The sequence below is a fragment of the Carassius carassius genome, unplaced genomic scaffold (genome assembly GCF_963082965.1).
Source record: "Carassius carassius unplaced genomic scaffold, fCarCar2.1 SCAFFOLD_62, whole genome shotgun sequence".
NCBI classification, from domain to species: Eukaryota; Metazoa; Chordata; class Actinopteri; order Cypriniformes; family Cyprinidae; genus Carassius; species Carassius carassius.
The window spans coordinates 260,088-277,676 of record NW_026775179.1 but is presented as its reverse complement, the minus strand read 5'-3'; the positions used below and the strand labels follow the sequence as shown (position 1 = coordinate 277,676).

The following is a 17,589-nucleotide window of genomic DNA, read 5'->3' as shown; positions in this document are numbered from 1 at the left end:
CAGGGAATCCAAAATGCGTGGGCCGTTCAAGCTCCTCCGTTCCTCCGCTCGCCATGACCAGAGTGTGGACTGAAAATGCGCAATTTTTTTATTTTTTTTTTTCATAAATCAATCCGCGGGTCAGTGTGTGCCGAACCGAAGATATTGATCCGAACGGATCACGGATCAATGATGATCCGTTGCACCACTACTATAGTGTCATTTGAAAACATTGCAGTTGCGTTTTAAAATACAACAACGAGCACCACGAAACCATTTAAAGAGGCGCATTCAGCGGTCTTCTTGATGGGAAACGGTCAACAAAGTAAAATGATCTCCAACGTATGGCACGCACTCTTCATTTTATCAAATGATCATAATTACATCTATTCATTTTACAGTCCTGCTACTAGCATTTTATTCAGACTAAAACCCCTTTAATTCGGGTGAGAAATCTTTTTTTCCAAGTGGCTTTTGCACATAATAATAATACCGCTGCAGACGCATTTTGCAGCATTAAGGTTATTAATCGATCGTTAATTTAAACGACGATCGATCATGGAAATTATCGAATATTGACATCCCTAAAGACAAATGAGTTAAATGGAAAACTGGTTATTGTCTGCGTCAAACGATGCTTCCGAACAAATGTGATTCACTGTTCTGGGCAGCTCCAGGAGAGCTGTCTCTCCAAAGACGGTGCTGTCTGTAAGCGGGGCGGAGTAACGTCAGACAGTTTACTTTGGTAACGTCACACTGCAGTGTTTGTTAGAGCTGCCAAGTTCTCCACCCCATTTACAGAGTGAAATTCTCTCACTACCTTTATCTCCCAGGACTGTTGTTGAATCTTCCAAAGGTTTTGGCTTGGGGTGCTTCACATGCAGCGGCAGCAGCAGCACTTTCCACTGCACCAATAACACGGGGCTGCCCGCCGACGTGCCGGACTTTAAATCGGCACTACTAAACACTGATATTGGCTGATGCCGATATATAAAAAAATGACATATCGGCCCGATATATCGGCCGACCGATATATCGGTCGACCTCTACTGTGGAACACACTACACTATTTATATTTATATACACATACACTTATTTATCTAACACACATACTAAGTGTACACTTAAATTTTGCACATAATATACCTGTATACCTGCTTTTTGTAATAAACCTACCATACAATTGTCAATTTGTATATTGTCATTCCTTACCTAGTTATTTGTATTTTTTATTCTTTTTTCTTTTTTTCCGTTGCTGTCATTCTCTTGCACTGCGGAGCTTCTATCACAAAAACAAATTCGTGATCGAAAATGATTAACATGGGCTCGGAAAAATATGCATAATAGTGTGAACCTGAAGTTATGTGGGCACATGCCCAGTCTGTTCTGTTCTCGCTCTCACGTCATTTCGCCGTGCTGCATTCTGATTGGATCAGATAGCATACTGTGCGGGAGGTCGGGCCTGCGGAAAATCGTACTATATATCTGTCCACACCCAGTATTCAAAACAAGGAACAGAAAAAGATGAGTTCAACCAATCATAGCGTTTTTGTTGGTTTTGCATTTAAATAATTTCTGTGTTTTATTTGACTCCTAGTAGCCCATAGTTTATAGTTTCAGTTCAAAGTGGCTCATGCGCTCCCTGTTAGATGCTCTGACAGAAAGGCTGCATGTGAGGCTGACAGAGACACACTGTTTAATGTGTTTGAGATGTGCTGTTTTCCTTAATGCAGAAGTTACACTTCACAGGTATATTCTCCATCTGTAAATGTAAAAAAAAAAAAAAAGACAATGGAAAATTTCCATTTTTCTGTTAGAAGTGCAGGAGTTTCTGCTTAATCTCCACAGACTTCATTTAGAACGAGTGCTAAACAGACAGAGCTCAATGAAATAGAACAATAACACCATAACTCTTGACTAGGCATAGGCCGGTATGAGATTTTGACTGTATGATAACCTTAAGCAAAAATATCACTGTTTAACTGTATCACGGTATTGTTAAATGACTGGGTAAAAAAAATAAGAAAAAATCCCAGCTGGCCAATATAGTTTGCTTTTGAGCAACATACAGAATATTAGAAAGGGTAGATTTTTTTTTCTTTGATTTTGTTTCCTTAAAATAAAGACTGACATCTTTTAGCCTAAATATGTAATTAGTTATTTAATTTGTTATATAATTAATTTACATATTTATGTAATTTCATATAATTTAGTTATATAAAAATCATACACATAATCTGATTTAATACCCAAATTTGAAAAAAAAAATGCAAAAACAGAATGCTCTGACAAGCTTTGTGAAATTATACTACATAAACATTTCAGAAGACGGTCAGCTCCCCTCAGAAACACACTCATATAAACCCCCAACTCAATATTCAGTATTGTCTTCCAATAGTTTGTGCATCATGAACAGTGAGTAATCGGCATTAACAGACAATGGCATTTTTTTTAATTATTGCATTGCAACGCCGTTTGTGCAAGTCCAGAAAAGAGAGTTGCAATAAGGCAAGACTAAAGTATTTTTCAGCCGTCCACGCACTGTTGGCATTACAGTCTTTTCGTCATCAAGAGGGCTCGCAGACAACCGTGCACCCCATGTTACTGTGTATGAGAGCTCATCCGTCCACGCTCATCTGCGGTTGAGTATACTTTTGAAAGCTGTGCAGATGCGGCTATGCCCGAGATGGAAAGGAACGCTGAATGTGAAGTGTACCCAGGCCTTAAGTTCGGCCATCCTGCAGACACATGTCTGATTGCTCACTCACACCAACAGGAGGAGTGGTCAGTGTTACTCTACACTGCACTCAGCCTAAGGGATTCCTACTCTTTCAGTCATTGAGGAGAGATGGAAAAAGCGCATACCGCAGGAACAGTATAATGGAATATATTAGTGGTTTTGAAATAGTGACATTTTCAAATCGCGGTATACCTTGAAACTGGTTATCAGACCATGCCTACTCTTGACTAAAGTATACATTTTGCTGAAATGTTTGTAGTTGGACAATAAATGTGACATAGAATTTTAAACCTACAAGTATGTGTATTTGTATGATAGCACTAACTGTAAAGTGTAATGGGTTAATCAAAATAGCCTTTTTTCATTTTTAGTTTAGTAACTTCTGCTTAAAAAACATTTTTTTGTTTTTAGATTGTAATGTTGTAATGTAATTTTAACCCATTTTTTGCACATATGCCTACATGCTTACATTCACTTTGTTTAATCCAAATCCAAAATAACAAAATATATAGGATACCGTATACCGCAAATCAGCCAGAAAATACAGATGTTTTTTTGCTCGTATTGCCCAGCCCTATACAGAAGTGTGCTGGAGTTTTAATGAAAGGTTACTGGACTTTTTTTAACAACGTAAATAAAGGTTGGCTGGTCTGCAAAATGCACATCCATCAACAGAAACGTATGTTAGCTGAACCCTATTTGTTTTACATTAAAAAATTTATAGCAAACCATATTACAAATGCTTAATACGGTTAAGTTGAACTGTGGTCCCTGCGTGTGCTGAACAGTGTGTGGAGAACCAAACCAAAAAAAAAAAAGTGCGGGGGGTGGGTTCGGGTATTGGTAAACATAATGACCGCTCACCGCTGTCAACGTTTTTTGTGCCTTTGATTCATGTCGTCGTGTAACTCCAAGTAGTCCAATAATTTGTCACGATTGAAGTTCAAAGTGTATGCGCACCGTTCTGAATGCGCACACACCCAACCATCTAATCACGTGAACAGCTTCAGTTGACTGACGAATACAGTGAACACGGATGATTCATGTAAGCAAATACAATATATTGTCTTTCATTTTTATATGCAGGTCTAGTAAAATTTAACCAATCTATTGATCACTTTTGTCATGCTTCCATAACATTAATGTTAAACGATTCTGGGCTAATTTAGCAAAGTAACGCCATGTTGGTTATTGCTTACTTCTAGCTAGAAGGTTTAGCAGCTTCTACAAGGCTCGAAATTGCAAACATTTTTGTCGCATATGCTCCTGAAATTTAATCAGTGCGACCTAAAAATATATTTGGGAGTAACGTTATATGTGCGGAGCATATGAGCATATCTGTCCACTAACAACACGTCCGATTTGCGAACTAATGACTCATTTGAACCGATTCACTTTAATGAATGCTTAAATCTGATCTGGGTCGAGTTTCCCGATAACGATGTATCTTTGCTCTGAAGAGCGCTCTCTACGTGCAAGTTTACAAACGCTCGCCGCAATTCCACGCGCTTTTCCCAAAAACTTTACTTGACATGAACGCATTCTATGCAGACCTGCCAACCTGTATGCATTTTGCGTACCGGCTACGCATTTTGACCTCAAAGTACGCTGGTACGATTTGTAACTCTAAACTATGCAAAAATCTAGTGATGCCTCTGTACACGTGCAGTATTCAAAACAAGCAACAGATAAAGGTGAAAAGTTCAACCAATCATAGCGTTTTTTTTGTTTGTTTTGCATTTAAATAATTTCTGCGTTTATTTATCACCTAGTAGCCTATAGTTTATAGTTTCAGTTCGAAGCGGCTCGCGCTCGCCCCGTTAGAAGCTCTGACAGAGAAAGGCTGCGTGTGAGGCTGACAGAGACGCGCTATTTAATGTGTTTGAGATGTGCTGTTTTCCTTAATGCTTGACTTACATTGCACAGGTATATTCTGTAAATGTTAAAATCCAATAGAAAATTTCCATTTTGCTGTCAGAAATGCATGAGTTTCAGCTTGAGCGATTCTCAGCTGAACTCCACAGACTTCATTTAGAAAGAGCGCTGCCGCGCGCATGCGCTCCAAACAGACAGCGCTCAATGAAATAGGAGTGCAATAACTCTGACTTAAGTATACATTTTGATGAAATACTTGTAGCTGCTCAATAAATGTGACATGTAGAATTTTAAACCTACAAGTAAGTGTATTTGTATGATAGCACAAGTGTAATGGGTTAATCAAAATAGCCTTTTTACTCAATTAGTCTGTGATTTTTATTATTTTCATTTTTAGTTTAGTAACTTTAACTTAAGCTTTAATATTTTTTTTTTAGATTGCAATGTTAAAATGTAATGTGACTTTAACCCTTTTTGCACATAATATATGCCTACATATAGGCTACAGTGTACCGCAAATCAGCTAAAAAAATAGAGATATGAATTTTTGCTCATATTGCCCAGCCCTATACAGAAGTGTACTGGAGGTTTTTTTCTTTTCTTTTTTTTTAATAGTTAAAAAAAAAACTAAATAGCAAAAATTAACTAAACAGTTACAGTAAACAGTAAAAAACTGTAAAAATTGAAGTCGTAAACTCGAACCCCCCCCCCCCCCCCCCCAATCATTGTTTTGGAATTCATCCCTATTTTTGCCCAGTCTTTGGAGCATATTCTCAGACGTGTGGCCACGTCATGGTAAGTGCACCGTATAGTTTCCTGCTTTTTTGTCCTTTGCCAATCACACCTATGCATATGGAACAGAAATGGCAACACTTATGTTAGGTAAATTGGTATTGGCACTAGTGTGACTGACTGCAACTAGGGCTGAAATGATTAGTCGACATTATCGACAAAAAAAAAAAAAAATTCAACATTTTTTTTTGAGTAGTCGTTTGATTTAATTTTACCTAATTTAGAGCCTGCAATAATGCGGTTTGACCAGTGTGGTGCTGTAGCGCAAGACTGTAATTCAGCCCTCATCAATGCAGTTTAAGAGAAGAGATTCAGCGCTGCTTCAGAGAAATGCACCTGAGCCAATCCAAAAGGCGTTTGGATATGAAATCATGGTGCGCTTTCCTCTCAATAACAAAATAAACAACAACAATCACAGCAGTGTGAAAGCAGCAGTTAAAAATGCATCTTATTACACTGATGTGGATGTTTGCACGAGCTCAACAAAGCATTCACATCACGTCTATAGTATTTTATGCAATACCTTAAATCAAGCAGCTTTATGGTATTAAACATTATTTAATATTTGATTAAAGTGATAGTTTGGTTTGCAGAGATCAAAGCTTAATCTAGCTCAGGACTGTTTTGATTATCATAACCCAGTAAGGTATTTCAAGAGAGATTACTCTACCAGTCAAAAGATTTTGAATGGTAACATTAAGATTAATGTATTTTTTTTTTTAATATAAAGTCTCCTCTGCTCACCAAGCCTGCATTTATTAGATCCAAAATACAGCGAAAGCAGTAATATTGTGCAATATTTTTACGATAAAAAAAAAAAAAAAATATATATATATATATATATATATATATATATATATGTATATGTATATATATATATATATATATATATATATATATATATATATATATATATATATGTGTGTATATATATATATTTTTTTTTTTTTTTATATGAATATATTTTAAATGTAATTTATTATCATTACTCCAGTCACATGATCCTTCAGAAATCATTCTAATATACTGATTGAGTACATTTTGTTTTTTTTCAGGATTGTTTGATGAATATAAAAATCCAGAGATCAGAATTTATTAGTGTTGGGTATCGTTTGAATTTGAACGATTTCAATTCCGGTTCCTAACGATTCTCGAATCCGATTCTTTTAAGTTTAGGATATTTTAAATGATCTAGCTAACCAACGGTCTTTCTGAATTAAATAGTCTGAACTTTTTAATTTTTATAAATTTTACAATGAATTTCTCACTAAGATGTATTAATCAAAAAGCAAGTCTAATTCATTAAAATCATAAAACTTCTACATTTTTCACATCAATTTATTAAAAGTTGCAAAAATTACATTATTTGTGGACCTATGAATTTTTTTATTTTTTTTATTCACCATGTTTGTTACCTAATTCTGTGTTTTAGCATTTCTAATTATTTAAATGCATAAAAACAACTTACATTTATTCTTTTTTTCCCCTTAAAATAGCCTTATGAAATGTTTTTCCCCCTCAGGTATTCTTTTATGTATTTGCATTTTTTTTTTTTTTGGTTATCAAATGAAGGCATAAAACATTAATTTATATATGAATTGTTGAAAATTAAGCAAACTTTATTTCTTGGTAAACAAAGGTGAATTACTACTAAAAATAAAACATGTAAGAAATGTTGTGCGATTTAAACCTTAAATTGTTTGATTCTTTTAGTAGTAGTAGTAGTAGTAGTAGGCTATTTACATTCTGCTCAACATTTATGGCAAACACTTGTCTTTACACTAAACCTGACTTTTATTTTGACGAGTTGAAGCGAATTCCTTTACAGTTCTGTAACATACAGTTCACTGTATGTGATGATGCTAGTTTTACTCAAACAGTCAAATGCTCTTGAAGCTGCTGTTTCTCACAAAACAGTTCTAGAGATGTTCCTCATGTGTTCACGTCCTTATTTAGTGAGACGACAGATGCTGAAATCACCGGAGCACCACGTGCACTTCCGTGTGTGTATGAATGAAGCCGTGCTTCTGCGCCATTCATTAACACAGACACGCAGAACATGCAGGATTCATATTTAAATAGACTTTTCCGGCTTAATATTTACAGATACTATTCCATGTCGCAATTTCATGTAAGTGCAATGACCAACTTTTGATTAATTCAATATTTGGCAAATTCGGTGACATTCTACTTTAAACTGTAAATTCAGTTTTTATGACTTGATTCCACGTTTTCTGCATCGCGGAAATCATAGGGTTCTACAATAAGAAACAACTTGTAAAACCCAGTGTAGATTAGCAGCAGGTACAGTATAAAATCAGAAACCGTTATTTAGGAAAATGATCATCTGCCTTCTCAGGCAGGATGCGTGAGCATTCTGGACAGATAACGTTATCTCCTGCTGTGGAGAAAACCCGTTCGCTGGGTGTAGAAGCTTGAACGCATAAATAGGAGAGAGAAGCAGCAAAGGACGGTCTGCGCAGTGCGTCAAAGATGGGGCACATTTATTTCTACTCCATGAACTCGAAGGTGCTTTATCATGTTCGACGTGCACCCTCCTATGCACAAAACAATCTTGATGCAAATGTTGCATTTTGCCGAGATTTTGTTCTGTTTAGGAAAATTAAGCCACACTTAGGACCGCCGACGCATGCTATCCATGTTTGACTCGCTCGATTATGCCAACACTTCCGGTGTACGCTTCTTCGTTGGTGTTCAGCGGTTTCTTCTTTAGTCGGTGGACTAGGAATCATAACTAGGAATCGAAATTTTAACTTTTCAACAAATCCGGGAAAATCGCAAAGCTAGTCCCGGTTCCAATCGATTCTCGATACCCAAGCCTAGAATTTATCTGAAATAAAAATCTTTAGTAAAATTATACGCAATGCCATTCAAAAGCTTGATTTATTGTAGAAATTAATAATTCAGTTTAGCAAGGATGCTTTAAATTGACAGACATTTATAATGTTACAAAAGATTTCTATTTCAGATGATATGCTGATCTTCTGAACTTTCTATTCATCAAAGAAAACTGAAAAAATTATATTCAGCTGTTTTCAACTATAATAATAATATAGTTTTTTTTTTTTTTTTGGAGCAGCAAATCAGTATATTAGAAGGATTTCTGAAGGATCGTGTGACTGGAGTAATGATGCTAAAAATTCAGCCTTGAAATCACAGGAATAAATTACATTTCAAAATATATTCAAATAAAGTTATTTTAAATAGTAAAAAAAACTTTTAAAATTTTACAGTTTTTGCTGTACTTTGGATCAAATACATGCAGTCTTGATGAGCAGAAGATACTTCTTTAAAAACAACTTTTGACTGGTAGTGTATATTGTGAATAAAATTGTATATCTAAAAATAAAGCATCTAATCACTTACATTTATTTTGTTTCTTATCCATATTATATACTTACGAAAAGAGATGTTGGTCAGAATGATGTCATTCAGTTAATTTTCATATAGCAATTAAATGGTATATAAAATGGTTTTCTGTCATCTCATTTTGTCATATATTTGTATAAATAAATTTTATAGTAATTGTAATTACATAATATTATGTTCCAAAGCTGATATAGACTATTGTTTATTTATGTATAACTGTATTTTAACTAATTGCAAGAGCTGAATCAATCAAATTCTATTGATCAGCGAAATAATCGACAATTAGTCGATTAATCGTTCCAATAATCATTAGATTAATTGATTATCAAAATAATCGTTTGTTGCAGCACTAACTGTAACATGAATGTGCAATATTATTTGCTTAGTTCATTAACATTATATCATACATTTTAGCAATCTTTTGTTATAATTTTATCAAAGAAACTTAAGGTGATATCAAAATCAATGGTGTTTAGACCTTATCCTCAGAACAGACAACTAAACAATAGAAGGCAAATGGAAATATGATCCAGGCTAAACAGACACTGAGACTTTGGCTTCTTTATCCACCATCTGTACTTGAAACTAAATTTCCACATTACTGTTCTTGGTTATATTCGTATTTCTATCAATTGTGCTTTAGCACTGCTCTTTCTTGCACAGTAGAATCTGATGGTTTGAAAAATCTTTGTAATTACTGGTGATGATATCAGTGCAGGTATGTCATGTTTTCTGAGTACTCTGAGTGATGCAATAATGTAAGCCTAGAGTTTCCTTCCAAGTTTGTTCTGAGGGCTCAATTTAAATAATTTGAAGATTTACCATAGTGAATCTGGGTAAGACAAAAACAAATTAACACGTATTTGCAGTTTAAATATGGGTTCACTTGCAACAGCGCCATGGTTTGTGAAGCGTATTGTTTTGGATCTAATGCCAACAATTTTAATAATGGCATTAGCTCACTACTTGATGTTCAGTGCTCATTTAAGATCTGTTTAAATTTGAGTAAGTTTCTTGTTTAATCCCTATCACAGGTGGAGCTCTATCGTTAAGGCAGATCTCCAGCTTGTCGTTTTGTTCAGCACAGAACAGGTTATTTTTCCTTCTGAAGTCTCTTTGTATTTTTGTGGATCTTTGTTCTGTCAGTGCATAATGAATGAAACCTATTAAACCAATTTTTTTTTTTATATATATATATAGAGAGGAGAGCACTGCCTGTATGTTCAGAGATTTAACCCCAACACTCTTGTGAAACACAGATTTGAGACTGAACCTGGTCTCTCTGCACCTATTAGCTTCTCTGCCACATGCAGGGGTAGTAACATACACCTGTTGTACTTATGTAAGTATCTTTATTCATATTATCATCTGACCCAAATTACAGTTTTGTACTACTAGTAACCCAACTCTACAATGCAAACTCTACTTTGCATTATTTCAGATTCGAATGGCAGTCTGTATGAGAGTGTGTTGCCATTCAGAAGTTCATCTACAGGAGTTGATGGTGTCCAAGCCCTATCTTGCTCCTTATGTCTCAGTCTTCCTCTTGGGGAAGAAAAACTGATGTCTGGTGCTGCTGTTGTGCTTGATGAGGCTCATGTAGCTGTGGTTGGATTCCCCCACCCCTCTGCTGGAGCTTGTAAAGGTGAATCTTCAGCTTCAAATCTAATAATATTTTCTCTTCACTAGGGGTGTGCAGTATTATTGCAGACAAATGTATATATTGATTGTTGATCTAACAATATGCAAGCTGACATAATTCTTGAGATATAAATTGTAATAATGCAAGGTTTTGATATGGCTTAGTGTGATTTTGCTAATTGCAAAGGCTGTGATTTAATTATTTAGTCTAATGCGTGAAGTGTGCCACTGTGTTCTTTTAAAAATGAGCAGCTTATGGCCTTGTGTTTTCTAAACGGCTCGTTTTGTAGTAAATGCTTCTCTATACAAATTAAATCTCTGCAAGGTCTGTGAGTTAGGGTCACTTATAATTAGGGCTGGGCGATTATAAATAAATAAATAAAAAATGATCATGTTTCACATCATTCAAATTGAATTTGATAACCTTTTTTTTTTAACTGAGCAGTAGAAAGAAAAAGATTGTAAATTTAACCACTGTATTTTTAAATTACCCAATTTAACCAATTGAGTCAAACACTAAATAAAATTAAAATACTTTTTCGACAATGTAATTCAAGAGAAGGCACAGCACTTCAGGTCAGATCAAATGCAGACAAAACTTAAAGCTGAGCAGTGTGGATAAATATGTAAATGTATGCTTTGGAATGTTTGGAAATAATGAAATAAAGAGTGGTGTAAAAAGTACCTGAAAGTCATACTCAAGTAAATGTACAGATATCTGACCAGAAAATGACTGGTGGAAGTTGAAGTGACCATTTAGAATATTACTTGAGTAAAAGTCTTAAAATAAGTTTTTATATTCGGACTATTTTAGATTGCTTCGGGGGTTTCGAGGCGGAGTAACCCAGTACCTTTGGGATTCTTCATAGACACAAACAGAGAGAAGTAGCTCTGGTTACAATGCTCTTCCGCAAGACACAAGCAGTTTTGTTTATTAATCGCAAGAGCGTCAAAAGTTACCAACTGCAGCTTTAAGTACAAAAAGTATATATTTTTTTTTTATCTTAAATGTACTTAAGTATTGAAATAAAGGTACAAGTAAATGCAAAATGGAAAAGCGCATATATATCAGTGTCGCTTTCAGTTAGAATTACAACTTGATTTTCTGTTATAAAACAGCTCTCTAGTGTGGATTTAGCTTATTATAAAATCTTTATTATTATAGGGAAAGTTTATATATTTTTTATTTTTTTAATTTAAGTGATAGTTTGCTTTGCAAATCAATTATCATAATCCTATAGTTATCATAATCAATTATCATAATCCTACAAGGTATTTTAAGAGAGCGGGATTGTGGTGAATAAAATAGTTTATCCAAAAATAGGACATCTTATCACGTAACCTTTTTGTTTCTTGTCCATATGACTTAAAAGAAATCTTGTGTAGAAAAATATAATTCAGTTATTTTAGCATATATATATATATATATAAATAATGCACCTCATTAGACTGTTTATTCAAAACAATAGAATAACGTCAGTCTATGAATTTTTTTTTTTTGCATAACCTTAAAACTATTTATAAATGAAATATGTAAGTTGCATAAACAATTATGAACAAAAGAGCAGTGTTTATTCATAGCTTAATACAAATAGCCAAAGCGATGATCACATGATTGCATTAAACATATGAGAGACAGTCTGGAATGGAATAAAACCCTCGCAAATTCTCAAAAAATGTTCTCTAAAAGTTAAACCTCCTTTAACTTCAAATGGTTTTCTGTTCATCTCTTGTGTGAGACATGAGTGCAACAGTCATTTTGCATCTTAAAAATGTGCTGAATGAGTTCTGTGTGAATTGCTTGGTTTAATTTAAACTATCTTCTCCGCATTGATTTTCCTGTATTTCTCTAATATTTTTAATGGAAAATACAGCATTTTGTGGGTTCAACTAAGTAGACTAACAAAAACATTAAAATGCGACAACGATACTTACATCACCGCATCTCGTGCCACTGATAAGGCTCCCTGATACACACATAAAATTCAAATACACTGTTTTTGCAATCGAATGCAAATTTTTATTTTAAATTAGGCTAATTCCTTTGTTTTTTTTCTTAATTTTTTTTTTTTTTCAGTCTCCTCATCGCAGGCATGGCATTCATTTCAGCATGTGTTTGTGTGTTCTGTCTGCTGGGCTTGTCAGTGTAGCCTGGTACACATAATTGGGCATAATTGACAAGCATTTACTTTCTCGTGGGGGGGACGATTGTCTGAAGTTTAAAATCATTGGTGTAACCGTAAGCCATTCACAATGTTTGGTTATGACGTGTGTGTTACGACGTGCTCAGCCGCCTGGAACTTCCGCTGTAAACACAGGTATGCTGCGGTAACAGAACCATGGAGCGAGTTTTGCTGCCTCCTAAAACTGATCCTCCGTGAGCGCAACCAAGTGGGAGCTCCCCAGTTTCTCGCTGACTATCGGTAGCAGTTGATAAATTAAACTTTTCCCAAAACCTGTCACCTCCATTCAAAATGTAAAACAAACACTCTTCTTGTTCGGGCTTCAGTTGGCAAATGCTGGAAATATTCTCCACAACACAGTGAATAGCATCCCGTGTCTCCATGTCCGCTGTAGTTTTCATTTCCCTAACCTAAACTACAATCTTAAATTCGGTGCTTAGCATCTGTCACAGCTCTCGGTCCGCCCTTTTTTCGTTGATTGGATGGCTGGTGCGGAGCTGGAGAAAATCTGAGAGCTGGTTTGCTATCTCACACTGAGTACAGAATAGGGCTGTCACGATATTAGATTTTTCATATCACAGTTATTGTGGCCATAAGAATTCACAATGTCGATATATCGTGATATCTATAGAAACCTTGAGGTGGGGAAGATATCAGTCAAATTATTTTTTACTTTGTTTATTGAGTTTTTCTTTTTCACCCAACGAGCATAATATTGATACTGATAAACGCAGGGCACAAGACTCTGGCTTTCTCCGTCTTCTTTGAAGCTCTTATGAAATAACAAGAGAGAAAATACTGTCAAGTTCAACAGTATGATGAATAAGTATTAATGGTAACACTTTACAATAAGATACCATTTGTTAACATTAATGTATTAATGAACATGAATGAACAATACATTTATTACACAATTTATTAATCTTTGTTAATGTTAATAAAAATGGAGTTATTCAATGTTCATGTTCATAGTAAATTAATGTTTACAAACACAACTTGTGATTTTAACAATGCATTAGTAAATGCTGAAATTAACATGAACTAAGATTAATAAATGCTGTGGAAATATTGTTCATTATTTGTTATTTATATATGTTAACTAATGTAATTACCTAATGTTAACTAATGAACCTTATTGAAGAATGACCACAGATGAGGCATTAAGTGCATGGCACTGTGACCAACTTAACATTTTAAGTTTAATGTAGCAATGTGGTCGCTCAGTTTTTCAAGATCCGTTTTAATCGTGTAACTGTTCATAGATTTGAGCAAAGAAATAAATAGTGTTACTACGCTAGGGATGGGACGGTATGAAAATTTAATATCACGATTATAGTGACTAAAATTATCATGGTTATCAATATTATCACGGTTTTGTTGAAACGAGATGAAAGTGTTCAAAAATAGTTGATGCTCACACTGAAAACATTTCAGCAAGTTTTATATTTAATAATCAACAAACAACTAATAAAACAAGCAACTCTATGCACTTAATTTAAAGAAAGATTACATTCTGTGGCATTTCCTTCCTTACAATGAAAAGTGTAGAAGCATAGAAAAGCATAGAAAAGTCACTGACTTTCGCCATTCCTTCTCGAAAAAAAACAAAAAAAACATTGTGCGCTGCGCTTGCGTCAGACTGTTGCTGGCTGGACATGATTTAATAGTGAGTTATTAAAACCGCGATAATCAAACACGGTTTTAATAATTCATTTTTAAACGATATTACTAACCTTCAGCACATTTTATCACGGTTATCAATAAAACCGGTTATCGTCCCATCCCTATACTACGCACAGGCCGTATGCAAATACAAAAATAAGACGAGTAAAGAAAACGCGGTACTTGTTAAAATAATCACCCTTTAAGTATATGAACACAGAAAACCGCTGTTAATGGGTTATATAATATTTCCCAGTCTATGACTAGTAAAATAATAACAACTTACTCTGATGAACACAGCTCTCCTCAGAGTAGCTGCGAGTGCTGCGTCTTCTTCTTGTGTGACAGGTGTCAGAGTTAAGGCACGATACTGCCACCTGGGCACTCAACCAGGTACTGTTACCAAGTATTTACATGTGGTGTCATCATAAGAGAACTGTTCATTTTAAATATTGCGGTTATCGCTAATACCGGTATATCCTCATACACTAAATTAACACGATATCGATAATTGTTTATTTGAATATCACGGTTATCGTCAATACCGGTATATCGCGACAGCCCTAGTACAGAAGCAAACTGAATTTGAGCAGAAGTACAAACTCTGACATAGTCAGGCTAGTCATAGTGTGCTTTTAAAAAATGAGACCGTTGTGTTATATCTAACATTTTCCTTTATTTCTTTGATGGCTTGTTTGTATATCTGCTGTCAAAAAAAAAAGTTCCTTGTCCCCCCATAAAAAAGTTTTTAATTCAGTTTTAATTTATTCCCCTATTAATTGCTGTTTAGTAATGTTATCTGAATTAATAAAATATTAACAAATGTGAGCTAGTGGCTAGTGAAATATAAGACTTCCACAAACACAGACTATTGCACACCCCTAATGACATTGTAATTTGTTACTTTTTTGTTTTCCTTAAACTTCCCTCCACCCCCACTTCCTTCCATCTTTTATCACTCTGTATCTGATTGGTGCAATGATCAATGAGTTGTCATCCATAGATTACCTTTGCATCTGGAACACACATTTTCAAACTCTTCAGGCTAGTAAAGAAATGGCAGGAAGGATCTATAGTCAGGTGTGATTTATTACTATTTTATGTGTATATATTTTTCTTTTTAATACCTTCATTAAGGTATACATAACTTAATCATGCACTGAGTTAAACACATAATTTCTTCTGAATACAGTTGTGGTGTTATTCTGGGAAGCTGTATGTCCCTCATGGAAAGATGCTCGCAGTAATTCCTTTTGATTGCCAGAAGTCATCCCTCGCAGCTGCCATGGGAAAACAGAAGCAGACAAGTCAGAGTGGTAAAGACTTTTCAGTTGAAATATGGAATATCTGCCATATACTGTTTTAGAGTGACATATATGAAATGTAAACATGTCAAAACAGAAAAACATGTCAAAAAAACCTTTTGGCTTATCTTCAGCAGGATCCAAAACACACAGCTTTGTGACTTCCTGGACTTGTAATGACATCACACAGACCACAGAAATCAAGAGCAGAATATCAACCAGAAATGTAAGAGACTTTTCAATTATACCATTTTTTCAGTTATAGTGGGGATGTTCATGCAATGCCAAATTCATGGATTTCATTACCAGGGAAAGCAGGAACTGATTAAAAAAAATGTGTACCTTGATTGCAATCTAACTAAATGTATAAAAGAATCTACCAAATAGATCAAGGTTAGTTCAACTAAATGTAAAACCAGGGGTCAGCAACTTAAGGAATGGGTAAAGAGGGATGATGACTGGCTCCAGAGTAATAGTGGGAGAGGTGTATGTATTTTAATTAGGTGTAGTCCCGGTCACCTGCATAACCATCTACATTAAAAAAAAATATCTTCTAGTCAAATCCCTTTTATTTTATATAATGCTTTTAACAATACAGATTGTAAAAACAGCTTTACAGTATCAAAATAGGAAAATAGTGTGTCAATGCAAAAGGACAATAGTAAACACTGTTTTCAGTCCAGCTCAGTTCAGTTCAAATAGTATCTGTGCAATCAAGTCAACGAAATCACTGGAAATTAAGTGTCCCCAACTAAGCAAGGAATCAAAGCTCCATCAGTGACAGAATGGAGAATAAACCTTGGGAGAAACCAGGCTAAGTAGGTGGGCCAGTTCAATTCCAGGCTGCAGCAAAGTCAGATTGTGCTGATGAATCATCTGACCTGTGGTCTTGTCCTGATGGCCATCTAGGAGACAAGGTCTTGACTGGATCTGTCACTGGGGCACATCTAGTTGTCCTGGTTTCCACTGTCTTTCAGGGCTGTAGAGGTCCTCTCTAGGTGCTGATCCACCATCTGGGCTGGATATGTACTGGATTCAGATGACTGCAGTGACCATCTGATCTGGATACAGACTAGATCTGGTGGCTACGGTGACCTCGGAATAAGAGAGAAACGTATACCTATTCCTTATGACTTATTAAAGGGATCCTCGGGTATTAAGACATGTATAGCTTAATATACCATAAATGAAGTCTGATGTAATAGAAAACCCATGAAAGATGTATGTTAAATTCAGTTTTATACAAATTTTGGACTATGAGGGACGCAATTATTCTGATGACGTGAAATGGTTGCACTCAGTGAGCTACTGCTGCTACCTGTTGCTGTTTTTACCGCAACACAAGTCAGAATAGACAACGTGGAAATTAAAATAATGATATGATGACTACAGCCATTTAAAGATCTTACAGGTGTTGATGGATTTAAGTATAGGCTTAAACTAAATGACGTGCCATCGATTTTTTTATTCATCCACATGCATCTTCCCATTCTTTTCTCCTCTTATCGCTAGGAAATCAGTGAAGTTCTATATTGCCTCTTGTTGCCCTCCGACTGAAAATTACATCCAAAAGCCACACAATGTGGTGTCGTATCAGTATTTTATTTTCTTGTTTATTTTCTGAGTTGTGTTGCGGTAAATAGCGCCAGTAGCTCACCAAGTGCAACCATTTTATGTCAACGCAGAATGTACTGTGCACATAAAATAATTGCGGCCCCCATAGTGTAAAAACGATGTCGACTTTTTTAAATAACATCTTTCACAGGTTTTCTGGTACATTTTTCAATAAGAGACATCATTTATGTTAAGCTATACATGTCTTTATACCCGGGGATCCCTTTAAGACTAATAAAAGCGTAGATGCTATTGTTCTAACGATGTAGCAATTATGTGCTATGGGAAGTGTTCCCGGTTCCAATTTTCCTAATTAATGCAGCCAAAAAATCCTTTAATGGATTTGAATATTAGAAATGTGTTTGTGTGTTATGTGCAAGCCAGGTTAAAGAGGTGGGTCTGTAATCTA

General features: G+C 35.2%; 1 protein-coding gene across 2 annotated transcripts in view; it reads left to right on the top strand.

Annotated features, from left to right (window-relative positions):
• nol11 (nucleolar protein 11) overlaps positions 1 to 17,589 on the top strand; it is an 86,118-nt gene that overhangs the window by 36,106 nt on the left and 32,423 nt on the right. Inside the window, exons 5-10 of one of the 2 annotated variants that reach the window (XM_059547551.1) lie at positions 9,811 to 9,868; positions 9,977 to 10,118; positions 10,218 to 10,421; positions 15,266 to 15,342; positions 15,455 to 15,578; positions 15,704 to 15,792. In XM_059547551.1, coding sequence (XP_059403534.1) covers positions 9,811 to 9,868; positions 9,977 to 10,118; positions 10,218 to 10,421; positions 15,266 to 15,342; positions 15,455 to 15,578; positions 15,704 to 15,792 — 694 coding nt within the window. Of the gene's footprint in view, positions 1 to 9,810; positions 9,869 to 9,976; positions 10,119 to 10,217; positions 10,422 to 15,265; positions 15,343 to 15,454; positions 15,579 to 15,700; positions 15,793 to 17,589 lie in introns of both variants that reach the window. The other variant, XM_059547550.1, reaches the window with a different exon arrangement.